Genomic DNA, 20,823 nt, shown 5'->3' with positions numbered 1-20,823 from the left:
CTACACATATATCTTAAACAAGAAGCAACTTCTTGCTCTTACCGTTTATGGGTACTGGATCTACTGGAGAAAAAATCGTAGATCTACACACACTTCGTTGTTTCCACTTTTAGTGAATTGGGACCAAATTGTCCTTGCTCCAAGTGATCTCACAATTGCTTGTCACTTTCCTTACAGGACATTTACCACACAATTCACTTCACGGGAAGAGTGGACGTCTGGCTATTTGGAAAGAAGTATATCAAACAATATAGTATGTTACACTGATGGCTCCCTTCTTGAAGGTAGAGCTGGTGCAGGAGTATATTCTCGTGAGCTAAGGCTGAATCAGTTTTACTCACTTGGTAGAAACTGTACCGTTTTTCAGGCTATATAAATATTTGCTCTTATGTGTGGAGTGCAATCAGCACTTCAACAGCGCGTAATGGGTAAAGATGAATTCCATCCAGAATGAGCCGAAAAAAATAAAAATCGTGCTCGATAGTCGTGAAAGCTTTTTTCGTGTAGCTCAGCTGTTGTGTCCAGCATAGTTGTCCCACTAGAACGGGAAGTTCAGGCAAGTATGGGAAAAATATGCGATAGTCTGTTAATTCTTCGAGAGGCATATTTGTCATTTCTATGTTTGCGTTCTGATATATACATAATTCACTACGTAATTATCATTATCAACATAATGATATTGATAACCACACGCAGACTGCATTCCAATAACATGCATTTAAGAAGGCTTTAACATGACTTAGCGTAGTCTTAGAAGTTTTACTTATGCCTTGACAAGACAAGCAAGATGAGGTTTTAAGTACAGGTTTTAATAGACACTACACAGCTCCTTCAAAATACAATTTATTATCAAAAAATGTGGCCAGCAAATAAGTTTTAACGGGAGCTCTTGTAGATATCTACAAAGCATTTTAAAGTGGGTTTTACCGAAAAGAACGTTTGGCACTTTGCAATGCTTTATTAAATCTGTTAGGAATGAATACATCTCTAATAAAACCTCCATAAATGACATCTAAGATCAAAAAGCTCTGAAATTGTTACTTGGGATGGGGTTTTTGTGTAATATAAAATTCAAGTTTTATTTTTTATTTTTCTATGAAAATAAATAAAATATTTTTTCAGTGTATATTTTTTTTCTTATAGTTCAAACGGTTCACTACAACTTCTTCATAGAACATTTTTCTCTAAAATCAACCGTTTCGGAATTTGAATTTTTCAATTAAGTTGCATGCAATAATTTATAGGCCATTTTCAAAAGTTACACTTGAGTCAAAATGATCAATTTTTCTATGGAAAACACTTATTCTGCCATATCAAAAACATCTGCAAAATTTAATTCAAATCGAAGATGGTCGAGTTCTGTGACTGACCGATTTGACATGGAATCCGTCTAAAGTCATATACTTCTGTTCAGATAGTCAGGCTGCTATAAAAGCTCTTGCTTCGGCCAACTCAAGGTCGAAGCTTGTTATCGCATGTCGAACTCAAATTGAGGAACTGAATTCAGTCAACTCTGAAAACCTTGTATGGGTACCTGGCCATTCTTCCATCGCTGGAAATGAATTGGCTGATGAGCTAGCTCGCGATGGAGCATCGCATGACTTCATTGGCCCTGGCCCCTGAGCCGGCTATTCCAATTTCGAAGTGCTGGGTGAAGCTTCAGATAACTCTTGGGCGGCAACTCAGCACAAGCAATATTGGAATAGTTTAGAGTCGTGTCGTCAAACAAAATTGTACATTACTGAGCCATCTCCAAAGGTGGCGAAGTATTTAACAAATCTGTCAAAGCAGAATGCGAGCATTTATGTGATCTTCCCTCTTCAAGGGACCCCATTCCTATTTCCTCCCATCTTTCCCTTCCCTTTCCTCTCCCATCGGGTAGATGATGAAATATGCTCAAATATGGCGATGGCACAAATCTCTCAACTGGTGGGGAACGAGCCTTTGGAGCCGGCCTTCTGATACCTGATACCTTGTCCAGGATGACGAAGGCGTTGCCTTTATCCGCCTTGATGTAGAACACTGGTTTATCCTTAAGATCTTTCACGATCCTCGTCTCGTCCTTGTCTGCCCTGCTGCGTTGTCCTGTTGTAATAGTCTTTGCTACGATGTTCTTAGTTGTGTTCTGGTTCTTTATTGGTACGGTTTGGGTAATCGTTGTTTCCGATGATTTTCTCCACGTCAGGCTTAGTAGTCACATCCAAACCCTTTGTTGAGGTTGTCAATTGTTCTACTGTGAACTGCTGCGTCGAACGGTTAACTAAGAAAACTTCGATGGGTTCTACAATCGGAGTAGGAACGCGGTTACCTTCCGTCGCCTTGGATCGCATGGTGGCTATTTTTTTCCGATGTAGCTTGTTCTTCCTGTCGGCTTCGCACTCTTCCGCTCTTTTAACCTTGGTCAGGAATAACGGGAATCCTTCCGGATATTCCTGAACCAATTTCAAATGGTTTAAAATGCCACTTTAAGGATTTGTGTCGTTTTCTCCTAATGAGATCCACATTTTAACGCCATTCGAAGTCCTAACAGTAACTTCACAATATTTGCTAGCTACCATCACGAAAACATTTCCCAAATTTAATGTTTTTACGGGTTTAAATCGTGTAGAAAAGTTGGTTATACAATGGGAGTTGTTCAAAATGACCAAATGGAAACCCAACGACCATCGAAATCCAAAACAAACCATGATTGTTCAAAACAAAAAAAAATGTCACGGCTCTTCAAAACTGTAATCTTCTTCTACCCAACTTTTTTTCAAACCCGAATGCGAAATGACTCGAGCACAGTGGTGACACCATTTTTACTGTTTTCGGGGTTTTGCATTTTTGCTCGATAAAGGCAGCATGAAATTGAACTTGTTTATATGTGTCGCAACGGAATGATTGTGCTCTTGCTTGTGGTGTACCACATTGCTATTAGCGCTAATAGATTTCAATTTGTTAAAAACACATGCGAAATATTAGCGATTGAATTATTTTACATTTTCTTCAATCATTCACCTCGAGATGGCTGCCTGAAAACAATCAAGCAGTATGTGAACCGTTGGCAGCGCAACGCCTGATGGTATTGATGCTGCTGCTGCTTTGTGTTTTGGTTGACTGGCAGAATCGATGAACTGTGGTAAATTGTGGTCACAGTTCCCAAGCCTGGTAAGGATAACTAGTAGTTAGTAACCAAGTTTCTCCATAAGTTTGCTCTGTGGTATGGAGGAAACCCTTATTCCTTAATGAAATCATCGGAAAACCTTAATATAGGGTAGAAGCTCCGGTTTTGACCATACGCCCCTTGTAGCCATAGGAGATTATACACCGTTTTACATAGCCAATCAGCATGAAACCTTTTGTGTTCAGTAGATCACATTCACATGATAGAGCTACATTCATTTACTCGTCCAAATTGACTCAAAAAATAAGAAAAACAACTCGTTTTCCTTATAATTTTAACTCCCATACACCTAATTTGGCCAGGGCACTCCTAATTTGGCCACTCTCATGAGAAATCAATGCGATTGGCCAATTCAGGAACCGAAGATAAATCTCTGGCCGAAACTGGTTCCGATGGCCTATATTGACCAACGGGATTTTCAAAGCGAAAAAATGGTCGTAGCTCAGTTTTGATATTTTACTCACATAATATGGATTGAAAGCTTGCATTTGACATATTTGTAGTATAAATACGGCTTCCCATTTATTTTTTATTGACATTTTCTCTTAGGCTGGCCAAAACCGGTGCTTTTACCCTATAGGCAAAAAAGTGGAAAATGTTCAATTTAATCGAAAAATAAAAGAAAAATCTATGAGTTTAGGTCCAAGGGTTATGGCGGCAATTCTTGGGTAAACATATTTTTACATCGTTTGTCAAAGAATACAAAATGAAACGTTCTAGGAATGATTTAATGAGGTGAGCCATTTTACCTACGTCTTGGACCATTTTCCCTACTCTTTCTCTGCTGTCCTCGCAATATGTTGTGGAATATGGGGGCCCATCTTAATTCTATGGCTAACGGGTATTAGCTTTTTATCAGACATTTATTCAGAAATGTCACGTCATTCTGCGTGTTTACGATGGATCTCTTCAGATCGATGAATATACTTAGAATATAGAATATAGAAGTTATATGCTTCTCTAACAACAAATTTTACAAACAATTTTGCAAAGTTGACGAAAGGCCACTTGCGTAAAGTTTGTCTGATAGGATATCAACACAAAATGAGTCAAAAACACTCTTAATCTAAAAAATAATATTAATTTGCTTGAGCAAAATCATACTATGGAAATGACAATGATCGTCCAATTATTGTAATCTCCAACGTCCCATCTAACGCAGTCTACAGTTACAAAGCATGAACCATCCATCATGTCCAGTATGAGAGTGCACTTAGAAAAAAATCCCCCCTGATCCGGACACATCAATTAACACCGAAATCTATCTCCCCCTAGTTCTGATGCCAGAAGCAATCCTTTCGCCAAAAAGTCCACTCATCTTCTCCTCCCATTCCACAGAGTGCGGATAATGATAGTGTTTTCTTTTCAAGCGCCCCATCTTTCTTCCCTTGGTAAAATGTACGTACTTTCGCTTCTATTATTAGCATTTCGGCTACAATTACTGATACTTGAGACATGGAAAATGAAATTCTTTTGTTTCATCGCCGCTCCCCAAATCGACGTCCACAAGTAGCGGCCATATCCGACATCTCGCGCTCAAGTGGAGGCGGCACTGGCTATCATCCTCTGGGCTCTGCGTTTATACGGTTTCGTGTCTGCTTCTGGATGATGCTCGAGGGTCTGATGACTGCAACCAAGCGGAGAGAGGAGGGGGAAAACCCTCCAGCCCTAGAGCTACTAATGTCTCATTTATCTCCGGAGTACAGGAGCATCAACAACAACAACAAAGCATAAAAATGAAAATTCATTTATTCGGCGGCGAAAGTGAGGTCCCTCAAAACAAGAGAAAATTATGTTTGAGGCGTAGATTATGGGCACGTGAGTAAGTGGCGGCTGCATTTATGCTCTAGCATAGGGAAGGTTATGGGGAAGAAAGCATAACAAAAATTAATGTAGACTGGCGGTGCGTGGTAGCAGACACAAAGAACGATTTGTACTATGTGCTGCTGTAAATCACTGACCTATGAGTTATTGACGCTTTGAAGAAAAAGAAACCATCAAAGATGGGTATCAATCTGGCCGGTAATGTCTTCTGTGAGTTATTGACTTCGTTCAACATGTTGACATGGATATTTTTATAAATTTCATATGTATTGCCAGCAGATTCATAACCAAGGGCGTTGTAACCCGAGGAGGAAAGAATAACTCGGCAATAACTTATGCATACCATATTTTGGTATCATACCTCAATTAGGTATTGTTCAGTTGTCAATACCTCATTTTGGTATTATAATGGTATTTGAAAAAAAAATGTTCAAAACAATTAAAAATACTTCTTTTGGTATTCGATAGCTATTGAGGACTGTTGGAGGTATTGAACTATTATTGAAAAATTTCACTTTTATATGAAAATCCATCAAGTATTATTTAGGTATTGCAATGCCTGATCTAATTATCAGCTTGGTATTTGTAGTATTTGCAGAAGGTATTATTTGAGGTATTTTACCTCTTATACAGGGCTCATTCATTCCTCATTCAGGTTGTAAGTATTGGAAATTATCTGGTATGGAATAGCTCAATTTGGTATCCAGTAGTTATTTTCTTCTGCTCGGGAAGGGTTTCTTCCAGACTTCAGAGATAGGCTGAGAGTTGTAGCGACTTTACAAGTTTATTTAAGAATTTCGCGCTTGTTGGGCTCCTAAGCTCGTGAACTACGGAATTGCGACGTGTACATGGCCAGATTGCTGAGCCAGTACATTTGACATGTTAAGAAATTATTCAAGTCATCTTAAGCTAGAGCAATGATAGATTGAGTTTAAAAAGTTCTAGCCGTAATCAGGTTTTAATGTATTAAAAAATACATTTGGTTTTGTGTCGTTTTTCTTTTCCAAAAACGACAGGTTTAAATCTTAGACGACTGAATTTTTACTATCGTCCATGATTTAAATCTGTCGTTTTTGGAAAGAAGATGCGATACAAAACCAAATGTTACATCAAAACCTTACGACTAGAAAAGTTTGAAGATTCATTATTATTATTTATTATGGCAGAATTTCATGCTTGAAGCACGAACCGCTGATAAAAAAATTTCATAAGCGTATTCATAATTTCTTTTTCTTTTATTTTCAGGTATGCTATTCACTGACGATAAGCATCAATTCTCTGGAAAACACAGGTGAAATGAGCCATTGTCAAATGATTGTCTCAAATTTTAACAGTTTCAATTGAATACCTAACCTATATAGTCACACGAAAATATCATCCTCAGCAGCATAACGTCACGCGTACGCTTGGACAGCACCGAGAATGACGTACAATGGACCCTTGACATTGGTATTGAAACTCGTTGAAGCAGAAAGTCCTCCGTTTCACAAGATAACTATGTCACGACGAAGAGTCCATTTTCCTATACTTGCGCCTCCCACGCAAAAAAAAAACACAAAAGAAGCGAAGAAATCTTCAAGAACATACACACAGACAACGATAGGATCAATCTCGACCGGGATGATTATCCTTGGCGGTATCGTTATGATTCATTGTTGTTTAGTAGTCAGGATGCCGTTTTTTGTTTGTAGCTTTGGCTGGGAGCTTTATTATGGGACAGATTCCAGAGCTACCACTTGGAACGTGGAGGAAGTGGAAAGCGATATTAATGATGAAGGTACTTGGCGAGCTACTTAACTTACAAGATATCTTTTTCTCTGTGGCGTTACATACCAACTGAGACAGAGGCTGTAATTAGACAGAGGTTCTAATAAGCAACTGTTACAGTTATTAACTGAGAGCTTTCTTTCCCTTTGTGTATCGTGTAATAAGCACAAATTTCCTCTTTCCCTAAGAATTTGAGAAAGTTTCCAACCCAAAAACCCTCAACCTGTGAGGTTCAAACCCATGACCATCAGCTTGGTCTTGTTAAATAGCTATCTAGTCCTGAATTTTAGACAATTTGTCTTAAAACACCTAAATTTGGCTGATTTTTTTTTGCTCCCAGTAGCACGGCGCGTGAAGAATTTAGTGTTTCAAGTATCGCATCACATTTTTGAGTTGCTACGGTGAGTAGAAATACCATTAAAAGTGCGTTTTAAAACGGGCACAAAAAAGCCAGCAAACAACAACACGGTGCGTGAAGAAGAAGTGATTCGGTAGTGAGTGATATTTTACAACACAATTCACAGCAATAACTACGTGTTTGGTGTTTGCATTCAAAAACTGATAAACTGTGAAAAAGATATTATGGAATGCCTTCAGTTAAAAAACCAACCCTCTACGATAAGGTTAGTTACTCCAAATAATCATTTTTTGTGATCGCTCTCGAAAACACTGTGAGAAGTGTTCGAGCGGAAAGTGAAGGGGAAGTATGGTACCATATTAGAGGCCATTTTGGTACTTAAGTAACTATGTCCTTAAGTATATATTCATGGTGTGATGCGTACCGTACCTAGGAATGAATGGATAGGGGGATCTAAAGAAACCTAATCGCAAACGGAGCCTGTGGGGTACCAGGTACTCTACAGTATTGAACCCTTTCTGTGCTACCTGGAGCAAGGATGCAGGTGACCTTGTGTTTCGCTGAGATAATCGGCTGTCCTTCTTCAGTTGTTATTTATTTTTAATTATCACCTATACAGATTTGTATTATGCGTTTTACACAGTGTATTCTGTGCTATTTCGCCTTTGGCGACATTCAATAGATACCGATCTGATTTTTTCGTTGCTGGTCATTTTCGTGCTGAGATTAAAAAGCCTAATACTGCCTAGTTTGGGTAGTGGCTACGGCAACAGCAGCATGGAACTGACCTCAAATAGCGTCGTAGTAACCCAGAGCTCTGATGAGCTTAATCACTGACGCTTCTGTGCTGCGATCATTGAATAGCTTTCCCGTACACGCCACACTCTGCCCTAATTTGAGCCCGGAGCGGGCACTCCACCAAGAGAAGATTAACATCTAACATCTGGTCGCACGACTGGCAGTTCTATTTCTTAAGGTAAAACATCTTGGAATCCAAAGATGGCTGGAACAATGGCCGACTTGTGACTCTACTCGCGTTTTCAAAAGCACTAAACTGGAAAAATTATAGAAAAACGTTCCTGATCTTCTTATTTTAAGCTTTCTGCTAGTGCACAAAGCAAAAATAAAAAGTGCACTGTTATTGGATGCTTTCTTTGCGAGATAAGTGCCTAGTTTAAGATTAGTGAAGATTAAGCGCAATCTTAGAAGTGAGATTACAAACTGTTTCACCTTAAGTGTATCTAAGAACGGAAGCCTCCATGTCATATCGTAGGCCTTGAACAAATCAAGGAAGACTACATCTACATGCAAATCGTCCGACGAGGCCCTGTCCAATAAACGATCGATCTCTGAGAAAAACGTCTCTGACCCGTAGCCGCATCTAAATGCGTGTTGCTGTGGGTGTATCCGTTCATGCCTCTCTAACTCCGTTGACAGGCGTTGATTAACCATACGTTCGAATATTTTACCCATGTAACTAAGCAACATGATCGGTCTATATCCCTCTGTCAGCGTCTTATCCTTCCCTGATTTGGGGATAGGAATAACTAACCCGTCTTTCCACTCCGCATAAATGACACCGGGACGCCATACCTGCTTCATAGTATCCAAAAGAGACAACTGGCCGATAATAGGTAGCTTCCTTAGGATAGGATAACCTATATCGTCAGGACCGCAGCCTTTCCAGCGCCGCGACTGAGGGCCCATTCGAGCTCGTTCAAGTCGAAATCTCTATTATAGTCTTATTCAAGACTACGGCGACTTTCGTCAGAGTACCTAAACTCCGCTTCGGCTATCGACTTGGCCCGCAGGAAGGCATCACTGAAATTGCTGTTCACTGACACCTTGGCGAATTGGTCAGCAAAGGCATCCAACATTATCTGCATCTACCCTGATCACTTTTTGCACATGTATCCTCTTACCACTGACGGCTTTCACCTTCCTCCATAGCTCGCTGGAGCTACTGGATCCCGATATATCTGCCGTAAATTCGGTCCATGTGTCATTTTTGGCATCGTTGATCACCTTTCTGGACCTCGCACGAGCACGCTGAAATTCTTTCTGCTTGCTAGCCCTCAAAGGATCGTCTAGTGCCAGTCTACGTAGCGCTTTCAGCGACTTTCGTCGGCTTTTGATTGCTTTGTATACATCGGTAATCCACCAAGGAACGATCTTGCGACCGCCCCTACCGCCTGCCTTTGGGATGTTGCGATGTGCGGCCTCACGTATCAGTGCACACCATTTGGTGGGGGTAAGCACCTTGTGACCATCAGAGAGTTGGCGACAGATATCTTTGCAGAACCCCTCCCAGTCTGCCTTCTCAATACTCCACCTAAGCCTCGTCACAGTAGACACGGGGTCTACGGCTTGCGACATTAAGACAGGGAAGTGGTCACTACCGTGTAAATCATCGTCTACTTTACAAATAAACTGGTTGGTTGCATCCCACGAGGCTATGGGAAGATCGACGACTCAACCCCAGTGGTAGGATCGATCCTAGTCGGTCTTCCATCATTCAGTACCGAGCACCCTAGCGTGTCGAGTAACTGATACAAGCGCTCTCCTCTAAAGTCAAGCTTATGTAATCCCCAAGAGGGGTGTGAGCGTTCATGTCGCCCACCCAGACAACTAGAATGTACATATAACGAAATCACCTTTTGCATTATACGATGCTTATTTGTGCCAAGATTCCGTATAAGATGTCGTTAAAAGGCCTCATGCGTACAAAAGTGGATGCGATATATGTGCATAATTTATATGATGTAAATTGACATGCAATGCGAGTGTACAGATTTTATTACGAATTACTCTGTATCCTTATACGACATAATTTATGATAACAAAGTTGATTTGACAGCTACTACGGATTGATTCGACTTCCTTTGTACGTTTATACGGAACGAAACAAAATGCACTGATGAACTCAGAAAATAGCGTTCTATGCGAGGAAATTCATCTATTAAACGATTTCATTCACCATGTTATGCGGGTGTGATGTAATTCGCACAAGTAAACGACTTTTTACGTAAATTTTTATGCGACTTCTGGTTGTCTGGGCAGTATCACATAAGGAGCAGGCAACTGCGCGACTAAGTCTTGCAGTTTGCCGATGACGCGGCTTTCTTTGCCAACCTTATTCCTCGGTGCCATCCCAAGTAACAATTTCAGTGCTTTTTGATCTTAGATGTTATTTATGGAGGTTTTATTAGAGATGTATTCATTCCTAACAGATTTAATAAAGCATTGCAAAGTGCCAAATGTTTTTTTCGGTAAAACCCACTTTTAAATGCTTTGTAGATATCTACAAGAGCTCCCGTTAAAACTTATTTGCTGGCCACATTTGTTGATAATAAATTGTATTTTGAAGGAGCTGTGTAGTGTCTATTAAAACCTATATTTAAAACCTCATCTTGCTTGTCTTGTCAAGGCATAAGTAAAACTTCTAAGACTATGCTAAGTCATGTTAAAGCCTTCTTAAATCTCAACTGTCTGATGCATGTTATTGGAATGCAGTCTTCGTGTGGTTATCAATATCATTATGTTGATAATGATAATCATGTGGTGAATCACGAATTAATCAGAACGCAAACATAGAAATGACAAATATTCCTCTCGAAGAATTAACAGACTATCGCATACTTTTCCCATACTTGCCTGAACTTCCCGTTCTAGTGGGACAACTATGCTGCACACAACAGCTGAGCTACACAAAAAAAGCTTTCATTTTTCAGACACTTATCACTTACCGTTTTCTGCATCAGTACAACCGATCAAGCACGACGAGCTTTATTATGACATTTATTCCAATAAAACAGTTAGATACATAACGGCACAAATTTAATTAAAATGAATTGCATCACAAAATTGAATCTTCCGATTTGTTTACTTTTTTGACAGCACTAGCTTTCCTGAGTGCATTAAGTTTAAGACAAGGCTCCCAAAAAACCAATTTGTCTAAGTGCAGAAAAAATATTCTGATTTAGGAATATTTTAGCCAGTGAGAGTTTTGCGCACGGGTTCTTAAGATCAAAAGCGTTTATGAATGATTATATTGTTCGGAATAATCACCAATTGATCTTAAACCATCCCAGACAAGACCAACAAGATTTATCTTGATGGAATCCATTTTTATTGTCGTCGTTTCGGATTGCTAATTACAATATGCGTGGGAAATTTCAATTTATGATTGAGATGAGCATGAAATCATTCTAAAAATGGTATGGAGTAAAATATTGGATAACCAATAATGATGTCGTATTTGTGGCGCGTTGCTGTAAATCGAAAAATTTTATGTCATTCCAGTAATTGGCGTAATCCAGTAATTTTTTATTGGCAGGAATTTCACGCGATCGTAAGGAAATTTTCTGCCACGCAAAAAATGATTATTTTAATTGATTATTATGAGTCGGCAGACATCATGATGGTTTCAAAATAAAAAAAAGGTTATGGTTTATAAACAAATTATTGGTTGATGTTTGTACAATCATAAGCTCTTAACATTGGTTTTATTCCGTGTATAAGGATATCGTAAAAGATTTAATACCGCCAGTTGAGCTCAATAAGGCTATACAATAGCTCTTATGAATGTTTTATAGCATACTAGAAGGGTAGATGTATTCATACGGTACAAAACTAAGAAGTTTAGAAACGGTTTTAAGGTATAGTCTTAACAACCTCCTGTAGTGTGGGCCTTTTCGGGCTTAACGGAGTTTTATCAAAGGTTTATTAAGGTTATTAAGACTAATAAGTTCTAAAATAAGTTTTAACGATATGGTGGTAACAACAGCTTGTAGTAAATGAAAAAACTAAAAATGTTACTTGGGATGTAAATGCTAACCATGGTTAGTTCGATCGGAAATTGAATGGTAACCGCGCAGGCTTCTAAGTCTGTATCCAGTTCAACAACCTTATGCGGTATATCTTCACTAACAGCTAATCCATATATATGCATTTTTGTGAGGCCTGTTATAGCACCTATACTTACCTCCGAGGTAACCCCGGGGTAAATCAGCTACCTTGAGCATGGTCTCTTGGAGCGCCATGACGCAAGGTGTCAGCAATTTAACCATGAACTCGATCTCGGATAACCTCGATCGCAGCCTGTGTGCGTTCCATTGTAGCAATACATGTGATGTTCCATTTCCAGTCCCGCGTGGAGTACTAGACATCGGTAACATTAGATCCGGTAGCAGCTTTGCTTTCGCAATCTGGCACCAATTGAAGGATGGAACCGGTGCCAGGTCCTTTTTTACGGCTTTTTCCTGTACGGCCGCCTTCGAGAACAGTGCATTTTCAGAATCTGAAATGTACACCGCACCAGCTTTTGCAAACTGCCCCATAAGTGCCTTTCTGTGCTTCTCGATCCTATAGACCGTCTCTTGAAACTTGTTCTTCAATAGGGCGATCTCGTTAGTTAGACTTACCACTTGTTGCTGTAAGAGCTGCTTTTCCAATAATTCGGCAGGTGTATGGGCATCAGGAAAGGGTTCCGTGCCCACGCACTTTTCAGCGCGTGTTACTTCTTCCATCTCCCTACCAATCGTATTACTAACGGCCTAGCAGAAGGTTTAGCAGCTTTCCGCTTTTTGCCAGTACCTGCTTAACCGTTTCCGGAAAGTTGGTACCCTCACAGGTCAGTATCACCGAAGTTATTCCGACCTTATCGTTCCCACGACACTTACAAATCCTCTGAACGTCCACAACGCCTTGTGAAGCCATTTGTTCCTTGAGGACTGCATCGGGAACACCGCTGATATCTAAGCTCGATATCACGCAGCGCGATGTTTTGAAGGTTGGGTGCTGAGACACATTCACTTCAACACCGGCGACAAGCTTCGTCACCTTCAGCAATTTCTCAACCGCATTAGGATCCTTCACTTCCACATAGCGTGAACCACCTCTCTCTGTGTATGCCTCCACGGTAGGCCCAGCAATTTGCTGAACCGTGGTGGCTACAGAGATGTGATCCCACGCCGTCTCAATACTATCTGCGGCCTTTTCCATCAATAGGACGGTCGCTTCGGTTTCGCGGAATTGTTTCGACATGGTCCGCGTCCCCTCCCTCAAATTATTCATGGTCATGAAATATGTAGCAATCGGGAAAGGCTCACTCGTTCCGAAGCAGCTGGAGTCCCTTCCCCAGTGTAATTCTTGAGGACTAAAACATAGGTCAGCGTCTCACCTCATCACACTGACCGGGAATTAATTAAGACCAGGGGCCCCCTTCCCCCCTTGAAGCGCTCCGTAGCTTCTGAACGTAGACGCATCAGAAGACTCCTAGACCCCACAATAGAATGCAGTCATCGTAAGTCGACCTAGCCATACGACATCCACCAGAACGAAGGCACCATAAAGACCCGAGCACGGTGCTCAGGGTTGAGCCTAAGACATGACACCCACACTCGAGGCCTTCAGACTCCCCCTTTCTTGTTCGCTCATCCATTATCGATTGCAAGCAATCTCTACCGGACTACCCCACTCGGCACCACGCGGAGGTAAGAATAGGAGGTCGGGTATCGGGTAGGAGGTCGGGAGCACAAGTTATCCAAACCGCTACAAGGCCTAGCAGCTGGACACAAATGACCAGTGAGAGATACCCGCATTGTGTCGGTGTTCATGTGTCCTGAAGTTCACATTCTGACGCGCATTAAATTGCGGTCTTCATCGATCCATTATGTAGTAGACAGATAGGTCTAACCACCGACAGGTCAACATGCTTCCCAATCTGGAAAGTTCACTGTGACTCTTTTACACAAAGTTATATACGATATCGAGAAAGCATTCGCTTAGAAGCAATCCTGCTTGGGTGTTTTCTTGGATATTGAAGGTGCCTTTGATAACTTGTCTTTCGATGCCATATTGGAAGCCGCACGAAACCATGGACCCAACAACACACATGTTATAATAGTGTATTATCAACTGATATATGACCAAAATTAGTCATATATTAGTTGATAATATACAATTATAGCATGTGTGTTGCTCGGGGGGCTACCTACAATGATTACCAATTGGATTCATCAAATGCTCAAAAACATACATCTCTTCTCGACATTGCGTCAAGCAGCAATTCGAGAATCGAGTCTTTGTGGATGCCCTCAAGGGAAAGTCTTATCACCACTTTTGTGGAATTTCGTAGCAGATACGCTATTGAGACAACTCAATAATTGCGGTTTTCCAACCTTTGGATTTGTCGACGACTATCTAGCTTTGATAGTTGATATGTGCATAAGCACCCTATTCCACCTGATGCAAAGTGGTCTTCAGGTAATAGAGAGTTGGTATCGGTTAACCCGTATAAAACATCTAATGTCCTTTTTACGGACGGAAAGGCGATGGAATTCGACCTTTACGTTTTTTGGCTCTGATGTGATGTGACTAATGTGATTGTGATTGTGATGTGATTAATGTGGCTGATCAGGTAAAATACGTCGGAGTCATTCTAGATTCCAAACTTTCCTGGGTACCTCACATTGATTTCAGAGTCAAGAAAGCTTGCATTGCCTTCGGTCATATCCGGCGAACCTTTGATAAAACCTGGGGCCTCAAACCCAAGTACATCAAATGAATTCACACAGTTGTTCGACCACTATTGGCTTATGGATATCTTGTGTGGTGACAAAAGGGTGAAGTGAGAATAATCCAATCCAAATTGGGCCATCTCCAAAGGATGTGCTTGATGGCGATGTCTGGTGCGTTATCTACGACTCGCACGGCAGCGCTCTAGGCTCTTTTTGACGTTGTGGCACTACATATGCAACTTAAACAAGAAGCACTTTCTTGCTCTTACCGTTTATGGGACTAGATCTACTGGAGAAAAATCCAGTGAATCGTAGATCTACACACACTTCGTTGTGCCCGCTCTTGGTGAATTGAGACAAAATTGTCCTTGCTCCAAGCGATCTCACAATTGCTTGTTACTTTCCTTACAGGACATTTACCATACAATTCACTTCACGGGAAGGGTGGACGTCTGGCTATTTAGAAAGAAGTATATCAAACAATTAAGTATGTTAAACTAACGGCACTGATGGCTCCTTTCTTGAAGGTAGAGCTGGTGCCGGTGTATATTATCGTGAGCTAAGGCCGAACCAGTTTCACTCACTTGGTGGACACTGCACCGATAGTTGCTTTTATGTGTGGAGTACAGGCGAAAATATTTGCTTTTATGTGTGGACGGCAATCAACACTTCACCAGCACGTAATCAGGCTGCTATAAAAGCTCTTGCTTCGGCCAACTCAAGTTCGAAGCTTGTTATCGCACATCAAACTCAAATTGACGAACTTAATTCAGTCAACTCTGTTAACCTTGTATGGGTACCTGGCCATTCTTCCGTCGTTGGACATGAATTGACTGATGAGCTAGATCGCGATGGAGCATCGCATGACTTCATTGGCCCTGAGCCAGCTATTCCGGTTTTGAAGTGCTGGGTGAAGCTTCAGATCAATTCTTGGGCGGCAACTCAGCACAAGCAATATTGGAATAGTTTGGAGTCGAGTCATCAAACAAAATTGCTCATTGCTGAGCCATCTCCAAAGGTGACGAAGTATTTAACAAGCCTGTCAAAGCAGAATTGCAGTCTCTCGGTCAGAGCGTTGACTGGCCACTGCCGACTCAACTATCACATGGCAAATATTCAGCGAGCTGACTCATTTGTTTGTGATAGTTGTGATTCCTATTATGGATCTTCATATCATCTGACATGTAACTGTTCAGTTTTTGTGCAACTGCGATTCCAATTACTTGGTAAACACTTATTAAGTGAAACTGAATTCAGAAGCCTGAATCTTCAGGACATTCTGTTATTCTTAACCCGCTTTGGTAATGAGCAATAGGCTCTCTTTACGCTTACGCGTTTTACAGTGCCTTTTAACGAGCGCTGTTTGAACCCATAGTGGTATAAAGCTACATGCTATAATTTCCATAGTAATTTGCATGTAAACCTACTTCACCATTATGCCACCTAGAAAGCTTAAAATGTTACAGAACTCTGTAACTGTAGCTGTTGGTCATTTGATATGTACTCTACTTTATTTGATTGGCTGTTCTTTCAAGTTTCATCGTCCCCAGTATTTTTAGCAATATTTGTTTAATCGAAAATGACCAATTATTTTGGGGAAACGGGTCATTAGGGAAATGGCAGCACAATCGCTTCCTGCATATATCTATAATCTTTATTGTATCATTTGTCGATTCTACCATTTTCACGCACTTTCAGTAGAAAGTACAACTTATAATGCTATCGTAATCCATTGTTCAGCTGGGACAATCGTTTAGTAAGAACCGATAATCCTCGGTACGACAAATGGATACCAACCCCTACGGCAAGCAGCATCCGCATATTGACCGACAGGCCAGAGGATACAAATTAAAATTAATAAAAGGTCATTCTGTCCTAATACACTCAGCCCCGGCAGCAACGTTTTACCGACACCCTATCATGGTGATCACAGACAACGGTACAAAGCCAAACAGTAGTGGATCCCTTTGCTGATCGAAGAACATCCGTTGTGGGAGGAGGATTTTCAAAATCCCTCTCCGGTCGGATACCTCCGAGATGGTCTCTCGTCTCGTATAATGAAAATGGATTACATGCCATCATGCTCGTTTTGGGTATTATCGGTTGGCTTGACGTTTATTTTTTTTCGTCTTGTGCGCTTCGTACCATCGGCCGGCTGAATTTTTATGGGCTGCGAAAAAAGACGACAATCTACTCTAAGCGGAACGCTGAAACATTGTGATCCCCATATTATTCACAAACGGACATGCATGTGATATTCGGAGAATGGATTCCTCCGCAGGCAGAACCAACGACGACCAAACGACGGTAGCCTCAGCCAAATGCATCCAGTTCATTTCACAATGAAGGCATAAATTTTAACACAAATGAATAGATCCAAATATGCGAGTGACAGCCTATCGGTCCCCTGGGAGTCCGCCGGAGTCAACATAAAGGTCGCTCGTCTGCAACTACGGGAGCGACAAACGCTCTGCAGAACATCTATAGCACGCCCGGAGTGAAAAATGGATGAATGTGTCGTATATAGGTGGTACATGTTCCCATTTTTTCCCTACAGACGGCTAGTTCTCACCCCGTCAAAAATCATCGATGTTTGTCGTATGGGAGCGACGAGAAAAAAAGCTGGCGGTTTTTCGATTTTGCCAATCCCCAGCTTTATACGTAGGATTTGGCAGCCGGATAAGCTGTTCTCTCGAATAGGCACCTATAGCTACACCAAACGCGACGAAACGACAAGCAAAAGAGTCAATTAACGACAGTTATCGATCAACTTCAAAATTAATAATGAAAATGTGACATCCAGGGATTATGTTTCAGCTGACGGTTGTCCTGATGGATCGAGAAGAGTTGTTGTTCCGTTGGGTTGAAAAATATTGACCGGCTTCTGTGAGCAGTAATAAACGTTTGGGCATGCTTCTTTTTTCGATGCTTCATGCGCAGGGTGAATGCATGTTTCCGCTGAATGCTTCTATTGGCTGTCGAACTACCAGAATGGATGGCCTTTAAGATTGTGAACGGAAGGGTATAGCCGTAGAATTGATTCATCTCTATTGGATAACAAAGTAAATTAAAATTGCAACGTTCTTTACATTGGATCATGACGACCGGAAGGTTTAGTTTTCTTGTAATAAAAGATTATTTGTTTTAAGCTCAATTGCGTTCAACGATTTACCGAACCGATGTTTTTATAGAACTTTTTAAGAAGATTAATCAGAGTGCAAGTTTAACAACTACCCGAAAATTAAATATTACAAATACTTTGTAATTGTATTAATCAAATTGCAAAGTATATGTAATGTTTAGTTTAAAGGTATTTATTAAAAAAACTGAACAATTTTCCAACGGCTTCGTAGCCGTGCGGTTAGCGGCGTTAGTCGTTTAGGCGCAATGTGCTACGGAGTGTGAGTTCGATTCCCGCCCCAGTCGTAGAAAACTTTTCGTCAAACGAAAAATTCTTCACTGGTCCACTGGTCGTTCCGTGTGTCCGTTGTCTTATGTTAGTTATGTTCAGTCTGTGCAGCCTATGGCTGAAGACGGTGTGAATTGTCTTTTTTTTTAAATTAATGAGTTTTAGAAAATTTTGCTAAACTGGAATTTTTTGAGATAAGTCACAAAAATTGTACTTTTTTCATAAATCTCTAAACCTCTAACCGTAGTTTCTCAGAGTTCCCCCATACAGAAGCTAGATTGTAACATCCCCATCTATCATCCGATGTTAAGCGCTCATGTTTTCTTACTATGTGAAGTTTTGAGACATGGACAGACCTTTTGTCGAAGTTGGATATCAAATGGTTGAAGTATTCATCACTCTCATTTGAAGATGAACGATTTTGCATATTGCAAGCTACTCTCCAAAGCGGCATCATAGACGTTTCTCGTAAGAAGTCATAAATGAAACGCCGCCAATAATAACGTCGCTTCGCTTTAATTAGATTCTCTAGCTTTCCTTTGAGTTTTGTACCGTATCTATGAAAATTTGTAAAGGCACTAGATTGTTCTCGATATAAATGAGTGCATTCAGTGGCTAATTCTTAATTAGAAGAATGCTGTTGTTTTTTCGATACTAATCTACTTTTATAAATCAATCCTATTAGAAATCGATACTCATTCAAATGTAGGAGAGATTCAAACGATTTGATACCCAAGGTCAAGGCACTTTTGCTTTAAGAGCATCCACCAAAACCTCTAGCAGAGTATGCCTGGCTCACGCTTAAAGAGGCTATGATACACTTGATAAATAAACTTGAAAAATTGAAAATAGTATAAAATAAGTAATCTGAAATAAATCAACAAGCCATATTCCACATTATACTACCTATTGCCATCTAGAAATACTGCTTTGTCATAATAAAACTCAAATAAGAGCATGATGTTATGATTCATGTGACACTGCTTTTATAGATGCTGATTAATTCTAGGAGCCCCGCGATCAAAGATGTAACGCTGATATGGATTAAAGACTATAACTCAGTAATGTCCCAGTCGATTTCCGAAATTCTTTCACTTATCTCATGTCCATATACTCAAGTTTTGACCGAATGGAAGCAACTATTCCTAGGTGGGATCAAATTTCCCCTAGAGCAATTAAACCAATACATTTTTTTTGTTAACTGAAAATGCATGACAATCGTGTCAAACCTTACCGGAAAAGTTACTACTTTATCAAATTCGAATAATTGTGAATAATAAGAAGAAAAACACATGCATTTGAAAACAAATATTTCGAGCATCCCTAATGAAGCACATTTGGGTAGGTCGCTGATTTAGACAGCTGAACCTCTAGTGCTTTGAGTATATGTGCTACAGGTTTGGTATCTGCGACAAAGTATTTTGAAATAAGTTGCACTACATTTTGATACCTTTGATTTTAATCTAGATTACTTGTAACTGATCTAGATTATTTTTATCTCTTACTAGTGGACCCGGCAAGCTTCGTCTTGCCATCAAGTAGGCTATTGAAAAACGCTATGGATCGTCCCATATAAAATGACAGTTTCGTTGGCGTTCGTTTTTTCGACTTTCCCGGTGAATATCCTGGGATTTTTATACACACAAACACGTCGGAACCCTTGACGAACGAAACTGAGAAAGAATCATTCAAATCCGTTGACCCGTTCGTAAGCCATTTCGTGACATACAAACACGATTCCATTTTTATTTATATAGATTATTAACGTCCTAGTTCAAATTTTCTTTCTGCAATGTTGTTCAATAAGACATTTTGACGTTTTAACGATACAAATTCGCTTGTATGAGAGCAGTGAACCTGTTTGAGCAGAAATATATTTTTTGATTGCACTCGAAATTTACATTACTGTAAAGAACAAAGAAATACCATATTTCTTAACCGTTTGCCAATGAAAACGTAATGTAAAGTAACATGTAGTTTTTTGGACATTAATTTGATTGCTGCACGGATAAAAATCTGATTCCCAAATCATGATTTACAAATCATGGAATTCATAAATTGGTTAGGTCATGATATCAGGATCACAAATCATGGTTCCTGGAGTCATAATCATGATTCTTCATAAGCGTTACATCCAGGGTGAAAAAAACTAAGCGGTGCCCTTTGCTCCAACTCATTCGTATCGATCTCCCATAATTCAAGATGACGAAGTGGTTGAGTTGTGGAGTACGCGACTCTCAATCGGTTCGTGGTTCCATTCTCAGTGTATGTCTTTTTTATTTATTTTTATTTTGTCGATCATAAACGGATGCGCGACTCAGCTTTTCTGGCATTTGAATCATGGTTCCGAGCAACCAGCAACAAAAACCTAACGCGTGTGTTGCGTTACGGCAATCTGACTCATGATATCAAGAGTCCAAATCATGGTGTATTAAGATGAAAACACGCTGGAATCATGATAACATGAGTCATAATCTTGTTTTCGGATTCTGATTTCTACCCATGTGTAGTCCAGAGAAGATTTATGATAAGTAATAGAAATTCGAGATTACACCTTATTTTTTTTTACCTTAAAAACATCAAGAATTACTAGCTTTTTAAGTTATTTGGCATAAAATAAATTGAATGAGTTCAGTGAATATGCTTGAGCAGAAATATAAATATTGGATAACACTCAAAATTTCTTTTATCGAAAAATCTACGAGAAATCCTAAAATTAAAATACTATGTATCTGTGAAACAATGTTCAATGACATTTAGTTTTTGTGGCATGAATTTC

General features: G+C 40.1%; 1 protein-coding gene across 11 annotated transcripts in view; it reads left to right on the top strand.

Annotated features, from left to right (window-relative positions):
- Positions 1-20,823, top strand: part of LOC5571586 (fasciclin-2) — a 354,102-nt gene that overhangs the window by 210,702 nt on the left and 122,577 nt on the right. For 7 of the 11 annotated variants that reach the window (XM_001659743.2, XM_021848460.1, XM_021848459.1 and 4 more), the window contains exon 1: positions 6,647-6,767. The exons of the other annotated variants lie outside the window; for them this stretch is intronic. In XM_001659743.2, the coding sequence (XP_001659793.2) occupies positions 6,662-6,767 (106 nt within the window). In that variant the 5' untranslated portion in view covers positions 6,647-6,661. Of the gene's footprint in view, positions 1-6,646; positions 6,768-20,823 lie in introns of those variants that run through there. 11 annotated transcript variants of the gene reach the window in all.

Source organism: Aedes aegypti, chromosome 3, assembly GCF_002204515.2.
Source record: "Aedes aegypti strain LVP_AGWG chromosome 3, AaegL5.0 Primary Assembly, whole genome shotgun sequence".
In the NCBI taxonomy this organism is placed as follows: Eukaryota; Metazoa; Arthropoda; class Insecta; order Diptera; family Culicidae; genus Aedes; species Aedes aegypti.
The sequence above is the reverse complement of the archived record's forward strand: the minus strand, read 5'-3'. Positions and strand labels throughout refer to the sequence as shown.